The sequence below is a fragment of the Theropithecus gelada genome, chromosome 14 (assembly GCF_003255815.1).
Source record: "Theropithecus gelada isolate Dixy chromosome 14, Tgel_1.0, whole genome shotgun sequence".
Taxonomy (NCBI): Eukaryota; Metazoa; Chordata; class Mammalia; order Primates; family Cercopithecidae; genus Theropithecus; species Theropithecus gelada.
Genome location: NC_037682.1, coordinates 78,435,188 through 78,453,019, shown reverse-complemented (window position 1 = coordinate 78,453,019; position 17,832 = coordinate 78,435,188). Strand labels below are relative to the sequence as shown.

At 38.3% G+C, this 17,832-nt stretch overlaps 1 protein-coding gene across 2 annotated transcripts in view; it reads right to left on the bottom strand.

The window, feature by feature from the left end:
• Positions 1–14,035, bottom strand: part of CCDC81 (coiled-coil domain containing 81) — a 48,348-nt gene extending 34,313 nt beyond the window's left edge. Inside the window, exons 1-3 of one of the 2 annotated variants that reach the window (XM_025357288.1) lie at positions 13,526–14,035; positions 2,934–2,995; positions 1,382–1,538 (exon numbers count right to left, since the gene is read on the bottom strand). In XM_025357288.1, the coding sequence (XP_025213073.1) occupies positions 1,382–1,538; positions 2,934–2,995; positions 13,526–13,604 (298 nt within the window). In that variant the 5' untranslated portion in view covers positions 13,605–14,035. The remainder of the gene's footprint in view (positions 1–1,381; positions 1,539–2,933; positions 2,996–13,525) is intronic. The other variant, XM_025357289.1, reaches the window with a different exon arrangement.
• Between the last annotated feature and the right edge of the window lie 3,797 nt (positions 14,036–17,832).

The window sequence follows — 17,832 nt, the reverse complement described above, 5'->3', positions numbered from 1 at the left end:
CGCCATAGCCTCCAAAATTCTGGGATTACAGGCATGTGCCACCATTGCATGTGCCACCATGCCCGGCCTAGAATTATTCTTTTGAACTAATTCAGTCATATATGTCTAATTCTGAAATTGCCTCACCCAGTAAAAAAATACAATTTTAGATCTAAACTACTTTTTTGGACTACAGTACAAGATCCAAGATGGAAAATGAGCTTTAATTCTAAGGCACAGATGTTTTTGCAAAAATGTTAGCTTTATTTTCATTTTCTTAGATAGGTTTTTGATGAAATAGGATATATTTCTTCTGACATAAAACTCTAGGTATTTCTTTTTGTTCCCATGAAAGGGGGAAAAAAAGAAAAGAGGAAAAAAAAAAAACTCTAGGTAAAAATAGCTGAAAAGTTCATCAAGCCCACCATACTGAATATATACCTAAGAAATTCTAAGTATGGTTTGTTTGCATTTGTTCTTCTAATATATCATTCTTTTGAAAGTAGAAAGTTAACTCAAGTGACTCTGAAAATTAACTTTTAGGAACATTAACTTAGAGGAGAGTTATAGCCTTTTCGCCTGTTGCCATCGGAGATAGACTGTCTCCATTCATCCAGGTGTGAGTCTGATGCAGGGGGCAGGGACAATCAGGAAGGTCAAAAGGAACACAGCCAGGAATCAGAAAGTATGCACCCAAAGGCTGCTAAGTAACCAAGGGAGGTGTTAGGAAGCCCACACACTAAAGCTGGATGGAAGCAGTCTCTGGCAGAGATTATGCCTATTTTGTTTACCACTATGTCTCAAGCACCTGGAACAAGGTCTGACACATAGTTGGCTCTCAATCAATATTTAAGGAAGGGAGGGAGGGAGGGAGAGAGGGAGGCAGGGAGGTTGGCTTTAGGGTGTGAGAAAGGTATGTAAGGTATGCATTAAGTCTTTATGGAATTATTCAACTTCTAACTTTCAAATTTTAATGATTTGGATTATACGTATGATAGAAAGGTATCTTTTTGACAGCTGATACTGACTGTAGTTCTCCCAACCAGAAATCCTAATTAACTTTCTCTTCTTTATAACCACTTTTAATTTCTTACGATCTGAAATAAAGGGCTTACCGCTCTGTGGTGTGGCTTTTACATAAATTTTCTGTTACGTTACATCAGGTTTTTTCACTCCTACCTCTTAGGTTACTGGGGTTTAAAATAGCCTTCAGGAAGACTCTATTATTTTTCCACTTTGGCCCCTCCCTGTGCCAAAAGCACCTTATGAAAAGTGAGTTCCTCAAATCAGAAGGTAAGACAGCAGCACTGGCTATGCTTTGCCCTTTCATTTTTTTTTTTTTTTTTTTTAATCCCCAGGACAGTAACCTTCTGGGAAAATCCTACATATCAGAATTATTTACCAGGAGTATATACTTTGTTTTGTTTGAGTCCATGGATCTGCACTAGCTTCTCCGCCATAATAAACACAGGCCTCTGGATTAAGATAAATTTGTTGTTTCCCACCTCAAGTTTTTGTCTCATGAAAGTGAAAGTTCCAAATCCTGGAATCTGAACCCCCTGAAAGGAAAAAAAAAAAAATCATTGAAGGAGTGAAGAAAAAATAATCTTTAATATTATTATCCAAAAAACATGAGGAGAAGTAAGCTTAGGGCTTAAAAATTCAGTGATCTCTAGGACTCTTCAGAGTGATAGCATTTTATAATTCTAAGTTTTCAAATAAGCTGAGTATAAAATGTAATATATTGGTCCATGATGATTTACAGACATCAGATCGCTCATCTCTGTATCATCAAAAGGCTAAGAAAATTTGTGTGAATGTCATAGCATCTTTTAATCTTTAACCAAGATTACTCCTGTCCTAAATTGTGTGACATTTTAAATTTTAATCATCTGCCATTAGAGGAATTTAAGAGGGCATGAGAATCTCTGCTTTCTCATTCCTACTTTTAAATTTTATGTCTGCCACTTAGACAACCCAGCATCCAAATCATATGCTGCAATGTAGTGATCCTGGCTGATGGGTAGAAGCAAATGTTTTCAGCTCTCATACTGGGTTTCTGTTTCCCTGGAGATATCATATATCAAGGACTACAAACTCAAATGCCTATAGGAGCCAAAAAAGAAAGCAAGAGAGTGAAAGTAGCCAGCCAGGGAATGTGATGGCTATGGACTGCACACCCCATCTAAAGGGAAGAGCACATCTTGAGCTCCAAATGTGTCACCACGTAGTAATAGAAGACTAGTATCGTCAGATCTGCTGATTTTTCAATGAAAGGGAGGGGAAAAATCCAAAACATTATATAATTTCTCCCAAGTTTAAGTGCTGATAACAAATGCAAATTCTCAAGCCAAACAAAATAAATTTGAAGTATGAATTCTGCCCAAGGGCTCTCACAGTAGGACCTCTGAATGGGGTGTAAAAGTTTCACAACTTCCCAGCTTCCCCCAAGCTCATCCCCAAATCTCCATGTAGTTTTATGGCATCTAAAGCCAAGACTTAACAGGAGGGAACAGTCCAGCCCTGGGCAAAGTTTCTCATTTTGGCAAGTCTTCTATTTCAATTAAAATCCTTTCCCTGCAAGGAGGCAAGACAAGAAGCGTTATATCTTTCTACAGCTATGCCAGGAACTATCAGATCACAGACAAACAGAACTCATCTAGTTTCCTTACACACACCCAGGCTGATCAGCACTACACTCTGTAACACTAGAAGAGCAGAACTTACAAATTCATTACCTAAAAATAAAATTCATGTTTGTTACATCTGTTACCCACAAGTCCGAAGCATGAGCATCATAAAATCACAGGACTGGAAGTTAAACGGGATGGCTCTAAAGTCTACATGCCCTGCTCCCAGCAACATTATATAAGACTATGGAGGAAAGATCCTTTAGATGCCTACATTAAAATTAATAAATAAATTTAATTTATTAATACATTAATAAATCTTACCTTGTGCAGGGTTAACTGCCGTCCCACAAATTCTGATACATTCCCCCAGATAATAGAGACTTCTGAAATTCAAAAGTAACGAGAAATTATTTAATTTATATGACCACCCATGTGGTAGTATCTTAGTGCTAATAAATAAAAATGTAAATATGAAATGTGGAAGCAAATGACACTAATTCCTGATTAATTTAGAATTAAGAAAAAACAAGGCTATTCCCAAAAGTTAATTTTCTTGGTAGCTAAGGTTTACTCCCTTAAGTTTGGAAGATGTGATTTAAAATAATAATCACACCCTTTTCTTTATTCTATAAAGAGAGTTAATCAAGTATAACCCAGCCTTTTCTTAAAGACCCATTCAGCAACCGTTTATCGGGTGTCTACTCTGTGCCATTTGATTAATAAGAACGTTCATTCTCACACCATTCCATAACACAGGAATAAGGCAAAAGGCCACTAAGGCATGAAAGGCTGTTTGTGTACATTAACTTTTCCTACACTTCTATTTTTGCTAAATCCTCAAATCTGTTTTTTATTTTCATTTTTCACTGCTAAGCTACCAGCTGTCACTTGTGCTACTAGTACTCTGTGGGCTCCTGGACCAGTCATAATTCATTGCTTCGTATCTACTGTGTTCTGGAAATAACAAAATAATATGTCTAAAATAATTTTTTTTTTGAGACAGGGTATCACTGATGCCCAGGGTGGAGTGCAGTGGTGCGATCTCGGCTCACTGCAACCTCTGCCTCCCGGGTTCAAACGAGTCTCCTGCCTCAGCCTCCTAGTAGCTGGGATTACAGGCGCCAGCCACCATGCCTTGCTAATTGTATTTTTAGTAGAGATGCGGTTTCGCCACGTCGGCCAGGCTGGTCTGCAACTCCTGACCTCAGGTGATCCACCTGCCTCGGCCTCCCGAAGTGCTGGGATTACAGGCATGAGCCACCATGCCCGGCCTAAAATAATAATTTTTAAAAACACACTTTTGAGTAGGACAAGGAGCTTTACTTTGAATTAATGCATACATTTTGCACTATCAATTTTGACTGATTGGAGGGAAGCCTTCCAAGTTTATCTTCTTGTTCTGAGCTGTGTCTCAAAAAAACTGTGGTAGAAAAACAGGTAGTTGCCAATAACTAAAGTGTTAATGTATGATATGAACCTATACTGTAGGTATGACTAATATTTCAAAGCCTAGAAAATTATATCTGTATTAACATCACCCTTCCAAACCTAATCATGTGTTTATCAAAGATACTATTCAATTAAGAACTCTTTGCAACTCAAGAGTGTTAAGTTTTAATTCTCAAAATAAAAAATCAAGAACAGTGACATTAACCAACTTGTCATTTGGGGACATGGATGCAGTTGGTGACAAAAGCCCAATCCTTTTTCTACTTTGGAAACTGCTTGTTTCATTGGTTTATTTGGTTTATCTTTTTTTCTAACAATTTAAACCACTAACTAAAGCATGGAGAGTACAATCTTTTAATTCTGGTATATCAGAGTTATAAATATTTTTATTAATAGGCCAGGGAAGGGGCAGGTTTAATGGCTGAGAAGTAGCAATGACTTTTATGAATATCTGGGATCAAGTTTGGTGATGGAAATTCACCCATTAATAAAATTAGGGCTGCAGGCTCCAATGAGCACGAGGGCCAAGATTCTGCCCCTCATTAATCACTTTCTGTAATCAGGCATTTCCCCTATTCTGCCCACCCTACCTTGTTCTCCACTCCTCCCCACCCCCACAGCCCATAGAATTCTACTACAGGCTGCTAAGAACTAATAACCAGTCCTAACTGTATACTGAATTAAAATTTTCATCATGACCAAACATTTCATTAATTCACGAATGCAAAATCTCAGTATCCAGATGTACATGGAGAACTTTCAAAGTTATTAAGTCAAAATTGTTAAATGTATGACTCTAAAAGTCTTTCACCTCTGAAAGCTCGTATGTTAGGAAAACAACTATTCTGAAGATGAAATGATTTCATTAGAGCCAGAAGAAAGTGTATAGTTTGCAACCAAACCCCAGTGAAAAGACTCAGCTGAGTTTAATTGAAAATTTGAGGATTTTGTCTTTCTTCATTTGGATGATATATTCAAGCCCACTGTATTGTTTTATTCCATAAAGCCTAATAGACAACATTATATAAGAGCAGAACTAATTAGTCTAAACTAAAATTTGCTATTTCTCACTGAAGAGAAAGGAAACTATGCATATCATTTGCCTTAGGAAGCTTTAGGCCCCTGCAATCCAATCGGAATAGACTTGGAAAGCTTACAGACTGTAATTTCTAAATTTGACTTTTTCTGACATCCCAAAGAGTCAGAGAGGATATCATTAAATCTCAAAATGAAAAACATCAAGTCTAAAAAGCAAATTGAAGGATATACTACTTTCATATTTTAAGGGAGGCCAGGGTTCTTACTTATTTCAATCAAACACTGAAGTGCCAAGAATCACTCTTATAAAGAACTAATCCCTAGACATATATTCTATATTCAGTTCAACCTTCATTTGGCTTCAAGTTCTTACAATTCCATGCACTCAAAACCATATGCTTAAACAGAGTGCCAAGTAACAGGAATACTGTATCTTGTATATGATCACTATAAAAAAAAAAAAAACTACATGCCTGTTCTGTAAATTATACAATACTATATGCTTGAATAAGACATTAATGTCAACAAAACAGATATGTTTCCTGATGTTATAAAACTTATCTTCTAAAATTTAAATACTGATATATGGAATGGTATAGCAGAATGGTAAAGGATGATTTGAACAAAGAAACATATTCCCAGAGCATAATGCAATGGAAAGAACAGTGTGCTGCGTGGAAGGCCCACAGCCTTCCTGCCTCCATGGACTCAAGTTTTACCCAGTTCACATCTGTAAAATGATGACAGGGCCTTCTAAGCACTATAATTACATAATATTAAACTTTGCTAAAAGATACAGAAGCAGCAGGAATATGCAATGATGAATATATACACTGATGAAAGTTAATTTCTGTGTTTTGCTGAGTTTTAAGTTTATCTTCATCCTTGTTGCAATAGATCATTTGTGAAAGTTAATAAACAGTAGTTTGACTTTGACTTCTGTTATTCTACCAGTAAAGCCCTTGCTGAAGTCACCAATGGTCTCTTTGTCAATACATTCAATAAACATATTTAATTCTGAGCCCTCAGCCATGTCTGACACTATTGATCACTCCCTCCCCCTTTAAGCACCTCTCCTTTTGGCTTTTATACTACTACTCTCATTTGGGTTTTCTCCTAACTGGCCATTTCTTCAGTCTCCCTTGCAGGCTTATCATCCTCAACCCAACCATTAAATGGTAGGGTTTTTCAAGGTACATTCCTAGGCTGCTTCTCTTTTCACTCTATGCTGTCTACTTCAGCAGTCACACCCACACTCAGGATGATTCCCAAATGTTTATTTACAGACCCACACTCCTTGCCACCCCCTCTTTGAGATTCTGGACCTTTATCCAACTGCCTACTTAGATATCACACAAAGGCCCTTCAACTTGCCCAAAACCACAATCTTTCTTCCCTTAAATCTTGTCTTTTATCTGGCATATCAATCTCAGTGAGTGGCACCACTATCTATTAATTTATATGAGCCAGGAACTCAGAAGTCATCCTTTAGACTTCTCTTATCCCTCACCCCTAACATCCAGTCCATCACCATAATCTGTAGATTTTACCTCCAAGTTGCCCTTCATTCATTGCATTCCTCCCCATTTCTACTGTTACCAGTTTTAGACCAAGCTACCATTTGTTCTCACCAAGACTATTGCTATAGGTATTCTTGACCCTCCTATTCCTTCCCCACCTGGCAACCGGAGTGATCTTTTCCAAATATAAACTGATCGCATCATTCAACTTCTCCTTGACCTCCAGCTCAGAACACTTAATGGCTTCCCATCAGGCTTAACATAAAGGTCAACATCCTTAATATGACTTACAAGGCCCTGCATTACTTGACCCCTTCCTTTCTCTCTAGCCTACTTTAGAATACACTTCCTCCCCAAATCTACAGAGCAGCCAATCCACTGTCTTTCAGTTGCTCCATTACATCATACTCTCACCGTAAGTTTTTGCCCCTGTCATTCCCTTTGCCAAAATCATTTTCACCTCACTTCCACTCTCTACCTCTCTGATCCATTTCATCTACTTAATTCCAACTCATTCTTCACAACTCAGCTCAAATTATCCCTTCTTTAGTCATTCTTGGCACACACCTCCATCCTTACTCTCTATTAAAAGTTCTCATTTGACTTCCATTTCTTGATGCTGTATGTAAGGAAGTCACCACTCCATCCTAAAAACTAAAAAGTTGACCGGACTGAAAAATCAACAACTCTTCTTGGATCCATAAGATGAGGGAGGACACAGGGCAGACTGCTGCCCCTAAAAATTGGAGAGACAGAAATGCAAATACCAGGAGGAATGGCTTCCTGAAACAGACGCACATGCAGAAACAGCATCAAGAACCAATGCTGGGTAAGAAAATCCAAAGTGTAATTGACAAATTTCTGGAGGCTTAGTGTGGACAACACCAAGAGTTAAAATCTCCAGGGGAACCCAGTCATGGAGGGAGGGTTCCCACATAGGGGAAGGTTTACTTCCCAGAGCTCAACCAGATTCCCACAGCTAAATATCCAGGTAAATATGAGAGAAAAATCTCCTTGTGCTTCTGGTGGGGGGAAGAAAAAAATACCGTTTTTAAATATGCCAGAGCACTCTGTTGTTCTTAATGACCTGCCCTCAGAAGAAACTAGTTCACCGGAGCCTAACCTGCTGGGATATTATTCGAGCCTAACTGACCTGGGAGAAGGGAAATGACCAACTCCAGTCCACTTTAGCCATTCTGTCCCACCTAAGGAGAAAGGAAAAATCTGAGAAACATTTGTAAAGTTCACAGTCCAGAGGCACAGGCTCACTAAAAGACTGAGACCTGATCATAGGACTATAGACTGCTTTCCCACCCCCGCACACTCTACCCCTACAGTACTAAAGGTATATTTATAGAAGTTACTTTTACCCAGTACATCACATCCAGCTATCAAGAAAAAATTATAAGGCATACTAAAAGGCAAAACACACAACATGAAGAGACAGAGCAACCATCAGAGCCAGATACGGCAGGGATGTTGGAACAATCACACTGGCAATTTAAAACAACTGTGGTTGATATGCTAAGGGCTCTAATGGATATAGTAGACGGCATGCAAGAACAGATGGGCAACATAAGCAGAGAGATTGAAATCCTAAGAAAGAACCAAAAATAAATGCTAGCACCTAAAAACACTGTAACAGCAGTGAAGAATGCCTTTGAAAGGCTTACTAGTGGACTGGATATGACTTAGTAAAGAATCTCTGAACTTGAAAATGTGACAAGGAAACTTCAAAAGGAAAGCGAACAAAGACTGGGAAAAAAAAAAAAACCCAGAGTATCCAAGGATTGTGAGGCAACTACAGAAGGGGTGTACTCAGAATGGGAATACTAGAAGAGGGAGAAATAATAGAGGAAATACTTGAAACAATTACTGAGAATTTCCCTCTAATGTCAGACGTGAAACCACAGATCCAGGAAGCTCAAATAACACCAAGCTGGATAAATGCCCAAAAAAGACACCTAGGAATATCATTTTCAAAGTACAGAAAATCAGAGCTAAAAACAAATCCTGAAAGAAGCTGGGCAGAGAGGGGAAGGAACACCTCATCTATAGAGAAACAAAGGTAAGAATTATATTGAACTACTTCTCAGAAATCAAGCAAAAAGAGAGTACAGTAAGACATTTCAAGTGTTGATAAAAGAAAACACCAACCTAAAATTCTGCATCCTGTAAAATTATTTTTCAAAAGCCAAGGAGAAATTGTGTTTCAGACAAACAAAAATTAATGGAATTAATTGCTAGTAGACCTGCTTTTCAAGAAATGTTGAAAGATGTTCTTTAGAAAAAAGGAAAATGATGTAGGTCAGAAACTTGGATCTACATTTAAAATGAAAAAAAAAAAAGAAAAGAAAAGAAAAGGAGGACCATCAAAGAAGGAATAAGTAAAGGTAAAATAAAAACTTATTTTTTCTTTGAGACAGGGTCTCACTCTGTCGCCCAGCCTGGAGTGCAATGGTGCAATCTTGGCTCACTGCAACCTCCACCTGCTAGGCTCTCAAGCAATCCTCCTACCTCAGGCTCCTGAGTAGCTGGGACTAGAGTCTTGTGCCACCATGTCCATCTTATTTTTATTTTTTTTTGTTTTAATTTTTTGTAGACAAGGTCTCACTATATTGCCCAGGCTGATCCTGGACTCCTGGACTCCTGGACTCAAGTGATTCTCCCACCTTGGCCTCCTAAAGTGCTGGGATTACAAGCATAAGCCACTGCACCTGTTTTTATTATTCTTAGCTGACCTAATAGATAGCAGTTTGTCCAATAATAGCAATCATTATTCAATTATGTATGCTTATTCATATATATATTTATGTTTATATATATGTGAAAGGAAATGAATGACAGCAATGATACAAGGGATGGGAGGAAGGAATTAAAGTTTTGTTATTATAAAACAATCACACTACCTGTGAAGTGGTACAGTGTTATTTGGAAGTGGACTTGAATTGATTGTAAATATATATTGTAATCTAAGGCAATTTTTTAAAAAAGTATAACTGATATGCTAAAAAAAGGAGAAAACAGAATCATAAAATGCTCAGTTGAAAATAAAGATAGATACAAAAAACCAGGGCAAAAAGTAGAAAACAAAAACAAATATGGTAGATATTAATCTAGCTATATCAGTAATCACTTTGAACATAGGCTAAATGTACCAATTAAAAGACAGAGATTTTTGGAGTGGACCAAAAATCAAAACCCAACTATATGTTGTCTAAAAGAAACCCAATCTAAATCTAAAAACATATAGGTTAAAAGTAGATGGATGGAGGAAATATAGCATGGTAATACTAATCAAAAGAAAGCAGGAGTGGCTATATTAATTTTAGAACAGACTTCAAATCAAGGAGAGTTGTCAGAAATAAAGAGCATTACATAATAATAGGGGGGTCAATTCTTCAAGAAGACATAAGAATTTTTAATATGTATACACCTAAAAATAGTTGTCAAATTCATGAGGCAAAAACTAATAGAATTGCAAGAAGACATAAATGAATCCATTATCATACTTGAAGACTTCAGTACTGACCTATCAGAAATGAACAGATCCAGCAGGCAGAAAATCAGTAAAGGCATAGTTGAACTCAACAGCACCATCTGTCAAATGGATATAGTTGATATCTACAGACTAATTCATCCAACAGCAGTAGAATGCACATTCTTCTCAAGCTCACATGGAACATTGACCAAGACAGACCATGTTCTGGCCCATAAAACACACCTTAACAAATAGGGTAGAAATCATACAATGCCTGCTCTCAGATTACAATGGGATTAAAGTAGAAATGAATAAGAGAAAGATAAGTGGAAAATCCCAAAATACATGGGGACTAAATAATATGCATCTAGATAACACATGGGACAAGTCAGAGGACTGTCACTACCCAACTTCAAGATTTACAATAAAGCCAAGTCATCAAGACAGTGTGTTATTGACAAAAGAATAGACAAATAGATTAATAGGACACAAAAGAGAGCCCAGGAATAGACCCATATAAATACAGTCAACTTATCTATGACAAAGAAACAAAAGCAATACAATGGAGCAGATTGTCTTTTAAACAAACATTGCTAGAACAACTGGACATCCACATGCAAAAAATAAAAAAATAAATGAACCTAGACACAGACCTTACATCTTTCACAAAAATTAACTTAAAATGAATCATAGACCTAAATATGAAGTGCAAAACCGTAGAACTCCTAGAAGATAACATAGGGCAAAATTTAGATGATCTTGGGTATAGAAAAGACTTTAGATGAAACACCAAAGGCATAATCCAAGCAAGAAATAATAAGATGGACTTCATTAAAATTTAAAACTTCTGCTCTGTGAAAAACAATGTCAAGAGAATGAGAAGACAAGCCACAGACTGGAAAAAAATATTTGCAAAAGACACTGTCATGCAAAATATACAAATAACTCTTAAAACTTAACACTAAGAAAAGAAAAACTCAATTTAAAAATGAGCCAAAGCCCTTTATATATATATCATCAAAACACGACAAGCATATTAAAAGGCGCTCTCCATTATATATCATCAGGAAAATGCAAATTAAAACAATGAGATAACAATGCACACATCTATTAGAATGACCAAAATCTAAAATACAACAACAAATGCTGACAATAACATGGAGCAACAAGAATTCTCACTCATTGCTCTTGGGAATGCAACATGGTACAGCCCCTTTGAAAGACAGTCTGGCAGTTTCTCACAAAACTAAACATCCACTTACCATACAATCTAGCAGTTATGTCCCTGTGTATTTACCCAAGTGAATTGAAAACTTACATCCAATTTTTTAAAACCTGCACACAGATATTTAAAGCAGCTTTATTCATCATTGCCAAAACTTGGAAGCAACCAAGACATTTTTCAGTGGGTGAATAGATTAAAAAAAAAAAACCAAAACCTGTGGTACATCTAGATAATGGAATATTATTCAGAACTAAAAAGAAATGAGCTATCCAGCCACAAAAAGACATGGAGGAACATTAAATGCATATTGCTAAGTGAAGGAAGCCAATCTGAAAAGGCTTACACTGTATGATTCCGACTATATTACATTCTGGAACTGGCAAAACTATGAAGATAGTGGAAAGATCAGTGGTTTCCAGAGTTTGGGATTGGGGGTAGGGGTGAATAGGCAGAATAAAGGGGAGTGAAAATACTGTATATGACTGCAATGATAAATACATGTCATTTTACATTTGTCCAAACTACTATATGACTGCAATGATAAATACATGGCATTTTACATTTGTCCAAACTCATAGAATGTACAACATCAAGAAAGAACTCTAATGTAAACTATGAACCTTGGTTGATTTTCATGTGTCAATGAAAGTTCAATTGTAACTCAAGTACCACTCTGGTGGGGGATGTTGACAATAGGAGAGCCTATCCAAGTGTGAAGTTAGAGAGTATGTGGGACATCTCTGTCTGATATGTTTAGGCTTTGTGTCCCCACCCAAATCTCATCTTGAATTGTAATCCCTAGGTGTTGAGGGAGAGGCCTGGTGGGAGGTGATTGGATCCTGAGAGCAGTTTTCCTCATTGTGTTTTCATGATGGTGAGGGATTTCTCACAAGATCTGAGAGTATTATAAATGGCCGTTTCCCCTAGTCCCCTGGGCTTCTCTCTCTCTCTCTCCTGCCGTCATGTAAGACATGCCTGCTTCCCCTTCTGCCATGATTTTAAGTTTCCCGAGGGCTCCCAGCCATGCAGAGCTGTGAGTCAATTAAACCTCTTTCCTTTATAATGACCCAGTCTGGGATAGTATCTTCATAGCAGTGTAAGAATAAACTAATACATTGTCCCTCCTTCTTAATTTACTGTGAACCTGCAACTGCTCTAAAAAATCATCTTTTAAAAAAATTCTTACTGTACCATTTACCTCCTCCCTGGTAGCATTTACCCAAATGGTAAATTTACATTGATTTGTGTAATTATTTGATTAATGTGTATCTTCCCCACTAAACAGTAAATTCCAAGATTTTTGTTCACCATAAATTAACTAGTGCTCAGCATATAGCAAGGTTTCAAAATTAGTTGAATGACTATATATAAATTTACAAATATAGCAGATGTTTTTAAATTCATTAAACCATTATCTTCAATGCTTCTTTCATGATGATTTTCAGAGGAAAAGATAGGAGTGATGCAGGGGAAGAGAAAGAAGTATCTGTTCGTATTTGTTTCCTGCGGTCATTTGGTTAAAGCCTAAGCAACATCTCTGTTATAGTGGTTTGATAATAATAAGAGTTTGCATTCCTGCAGCACTTTTCTTCCAAAGTGCTCCTATGGTTTGCAGACAGATCTCAGCCTCACTTTGGGGTGACTCTTCTACAAACGATGCTAAAAACAGATCTTGTCTTGCTACTAACCAAGCGTAATGAGTTTTCTCTGAGAAGGTGCCAGGTCCCCTTCCAAAGTACTTACCCTGTATCCTTTTATGATCATCTCATTTTCTTAATACAACCACATGACGTCAAAGGCAATAAAAGCAACCATCTTTGCAGGAACTCTCAAAAGGAGCCATTTAGGGTCTCTGCACCTCTTTTCTCTAGGTAGGCAAAAGGGTTGTGATCCATCCCAGTGGGTGGGGTGGGAATGCTTGTTTTTACCTAACCTTTATTGAGCACTTACTTTGTGCTAGTCCCTTTATTGATCACTTACTTTGCGCTGTCTATGCATCACTTGGTTTAATCAAAACCAGAAAAGGGTCTCTGGGCGTCCAGCGTGGGTCTGATGTGATTACCAGCTGGTTGTCAAGGCAACTTAGCCACTTGCAGGCCAGGCCTGAGCCAGGGAATAGGGAAGTGGGTCTCCCCGCTTCCCCTGCAAGCAGGTGAAGGTTCAGTCTCCAGGGCCACTCCCCACTACCCAACACGCTTACCCTCCTGGCTCAGCGAGGGCAGAGTGGGCAGCAACTGCCTGCCCAGGTCCTGCAGGGCACGGGCGATCGTATCCAACATCTCCAATTTCCAGGTGACTCCGTACTGAATCTTCGATGGGTCTCTTCTCTCCTATATGGAGTGTATACAAAAATGATTCTCCCACCCTCCAGCCCCTTCTCCACGGAGCTTTGGATGTGCCTTAAAAATCAGAATGACGAAAATCCTGAATCTGTTGACTCTTTTTTCCTCTTTCTTAAATAAACTTAAACATTCTTTCTCGCCGTCCCTCCCCACTGCCCTGGCTCTCGGGAGCTCCCACCACAGGAGCCGCAGGAACTGCTGTCCGGCACTGAGTGAGAGTGTGCAGACCCGCGCCCTCCAGACCAGGGAGAGACCCAGTGAGGGGTGAGCTGCAGCCTCGAGGAAGGGAGGGGCACCAGGGAGAATGGGCCCGACAGGAAAGGGCGGGGCGCGTTGCTGGGACGCGAGAAAGACTCGCTCGGTTGCTAAGGCGTCAAGGCTGGGATTCGACCTCACCCCCTTAGATGGGCAGCTTCCAGGTTGCCTAGGTGATTCGGAAGCTCGAGGAAGCAAGGTTGGAAGTAACTTAAAGATAAATAAATAATTGGTTTTTACTTATCTGACCCCGGGCAGCGAAGAAACGTGGTTAGAGTGGTAGTTTTTGTACCTTGGACAAATCTAGGAATGCCTTTTGCCCAGAGCGATGGATATTTGAGTCTCCAGATCTGTTTGAGGGTTTGAGCTCGAATTTATTTCTTTGTTTACTTTTCCCTGGGCTCTCTTCCTAGGAAATGGAGAGCTGGAGAAGTGGGGAGGAGGGAATTGACTTTTTTTAAACTACAGTCATTTCTCCCTTTTCTCTACATGTCACCAATCTCATCCTGAAGAATTGTGTGCATACTCTCCCCTCTGCTGATAATTATCACAAGCTGAAGATACCTATGCAAAACCCATCCAAGTCAAAAAATAGAATGCTAGCACATTGCACAGATCAGCACCTCATTACCCCTCCAGTCATTAGCCAACACATACTGCAGATTCATTTTTCCTGTTGATTCTTTGGAATCATATATTATGTATTCCTTTGTGTCTGGCTCTATTCAAATTCACATTATGTTCATGAGGTTCATCCGTAGTTTCTATGGTAATAATTTCTTCATTTACACTGTTGTGTATTATTCCTTTTTATGAGTATGGCACAATTTATGCATTCCACTGTTGAAGGGCATTTGTGTTGTTTCCCTTTGAGGCTACTGGGAATAATGCTGCTGCAAACATTCTCATAGAACACTTTTGACAGATACATGTACTCATTTCTGATGTGTATATAGGGGTAGATTCATGGGTCATGAGAAATGCATGTGATCAATTTTAATAGATAATGCCAGCTAATTTTTAGTGGCAATATCAGCATTATTGTTCCATATTAAGATAATGGAATTATAAAAATAATTGTTTTACAATGCATTCGATTTTGAATTAAATATAGTGATACTTTTAATCTGTAGAAAAGCTGTCTTCAGTTCCAGGAGATGGTGGTGGATGCTAATTGTCAGTGAATTGCAGATGGCTAAAGGAAGCTCTAAAAGAATAAGGACAAATTTGTCGACTTTTCTTCCAAGGTCTTCTTTTCCTTTTGTCAAAGGTCTCTTGACAAACGAGGCGGTGTAGATATGTGTAACCCTGTGTTGACTAGAAACTTTTAATGAGCTATAAATATTATATATCCTGAAAATACATACTTTTCAGTTGCTAACAAAACTCAGGCAAACCATGTACTTCCACCGCTACATATTTACTCCTTGGCTATATTGGCATGATACATGCAAAGATATATGTATATGCAACATTGTTTATAATGTTAATTCTTAGAATCAGCCTAAGATGACCATCATAGGGAACTGGTTAAATTGTGACTACATACATTGGAATACATTTCAAGAGTTTACTTAAAAGAAAACTGCACATTTATGTGCTGATGTTGAAAAAGTTTCAAAATATCATAAGTAAAAACCAGTAGCAGCATAGTATTTTTATGTAATGTAATCCTGTTTCCTTCAAATATAAGCATATAAGTATGCATACATATTCGTATATATTTTTGTAAATATATGGAATATTTGAGGAAAAATACATTCAAAAAATATCAACAGTGAAATTTTGAATCACACAAAATTGTATATGGCAGAGGAGGCATTTCAAGAACTTTTATATTCACTTTTCTCCTTTATTTACTGTTTAGCAAGAGCATGAATTACTTTATAATATTTAAGATAATTTATCAAAGAGAGGAAGAGAGAGAGGTACAGGTAGAGTGTAGGAATTTATGCAAACACTGAAGGAAACAAACAGGGCCAAAATTTTCCCAAGTATTTCAATGTACATTTACTTTTCTGCAAGCTCCAACTTGCCTTGCAAAACCCACACTGAATGGGCGGTCATTTTTACCGAAGCCCCAAGGCACACACAATATTAAGTGGTTTATGTTAAAGGCAACTTGGAAAACTACTGAAAAAGAAAGCATAATACTCATTTTACAACACCACAATAGAAATTTGCAATAAATAATTTAACCCACATCTATATGGAGTACTTAATTTGTGCCAAGCACTTTGCTAGTTGCTAAAAGGAATACAGACACTTACCAGAAAATCCCTACAGATAAGAAGTTCACAATTCATTTTTCACCATTTTAACAAATATTTATTGCAGGAGGTTCTAAAATCAGGATTGGGTTTCAAAGTCAAAGTGTAAATTGAAAACTGGATGTGGGAAAACTACTCTAGAAATCCCTTCTTAGGAGGGGACCATATCAGAGACCCACATATGCCATCTCTCAGTTTATAGACCCAATGCAAACAATCTTTCTCCCCTCACACTGGTGCAGATCACTTTCTTCAGGAGAGGTGTATTGAAACAGTTGGCTAGAGTTTAGGAAAGCAGTCTTATTCTAAAAATTCAACCAAATAGAATTAATTGTATATACTCAACATTGTGCCATGCTAACACTATGATACGCACTCACGGACTGAGACAGATTGAAAATATAGCAGATGTATATCTTCTGTCCCTTGCTTACTCAAGGATTTATGTAGAAACAGACTTGCAGTAGCTTCATAGAGTGTTGACTTAGCCAAGATAGAACTACATTTTCCAGAATTCCCTTTCCTGTATGATTCTAGGTTAGGGTTAGTCAAAAGAGAATGTGCATGAGATATGGAAGGCAGAAGTAAAGCAGCAGCCATTTGATCTGAAGCCCTAAAGGTCATCATGGGGCTAGGCCCTGATCTGCTGGCTCACCATGTAGGCATGGGCCAGCAGCCTGGCCTGCAGCTCTGCAACTCCTGCCAGATCTCCTCATTGTGCTTCTCTCAATCTTAGACCAGGTACATGTGCAGCAGTGTTGCCAAAGGCACTGCCTAATCCTGTAAGTCCCTCACATCACTGAGGTTGGATGCAAGGAAATACAGATGTAGGCTGTAGTTTGTCCTCACAGGATCTAGTTTGCCTGTGTGTAACCGCCCAATGGGTTCTTCTTGCTTACTGGAATGAAACCAATGTATCAAGATGGGGGAGTTGCAATAGAGAAACAGTTTAATACAGGTAGAGCTGGCTAAATGGAAGACTAGAGTCTTCTTATTACTCAGATCAGCCTCCTTGAAAATTCAAAGGCTAGAGTTTTTTAGTTTGGTGGGAAAGGAGCTAGGGAATGGGGAGTGCTGATAGTTTGGGTCAGGGATGAAAACATAGGAAGTTGAAGCTGTCCTTTTGTGCTGAGTCAGTTCCTGGTGGAGGCCACAAGACCAGATGAGCCGGTTTTTCAGTCTGGGATGTGCCAGCTAATCCATCAGAATGCTGGGTCAGAAAAATCGCTCAAACATCAATCTTAGGTTTTACAATAGTAATGTTATCTATAGGGGCAATTGGGGAGGTTAGCAATCTTGTGGCCTCTGGCTGCATGACTCCTAGGCCATGGTTTCTGAGCTTGTGGCTAATTTGTTGGTTTTACAAAGGCCAATCTGGTCCCCATGAAAGGAGGAAGTTTGTTTCAGGGAGGGACTGTTACCATCTTTGTTTCAAAGTTAAACTATAAATTCCTCCCATGTTAGTTAGTTCAGCCTATGCCCAGGAACGAACAAGGGCAGCTTGGAGGTTAGAAGCAAGATGGAGTTAATTAGGACAGATTTCTTTTACTGCCATAATTTTACTATGTCAGATTTTTCTCACTGTCATAATTTTTGCAAAGGCAATTTCATTTGTGGGTTCCAGATTGTTCTCACCAGTT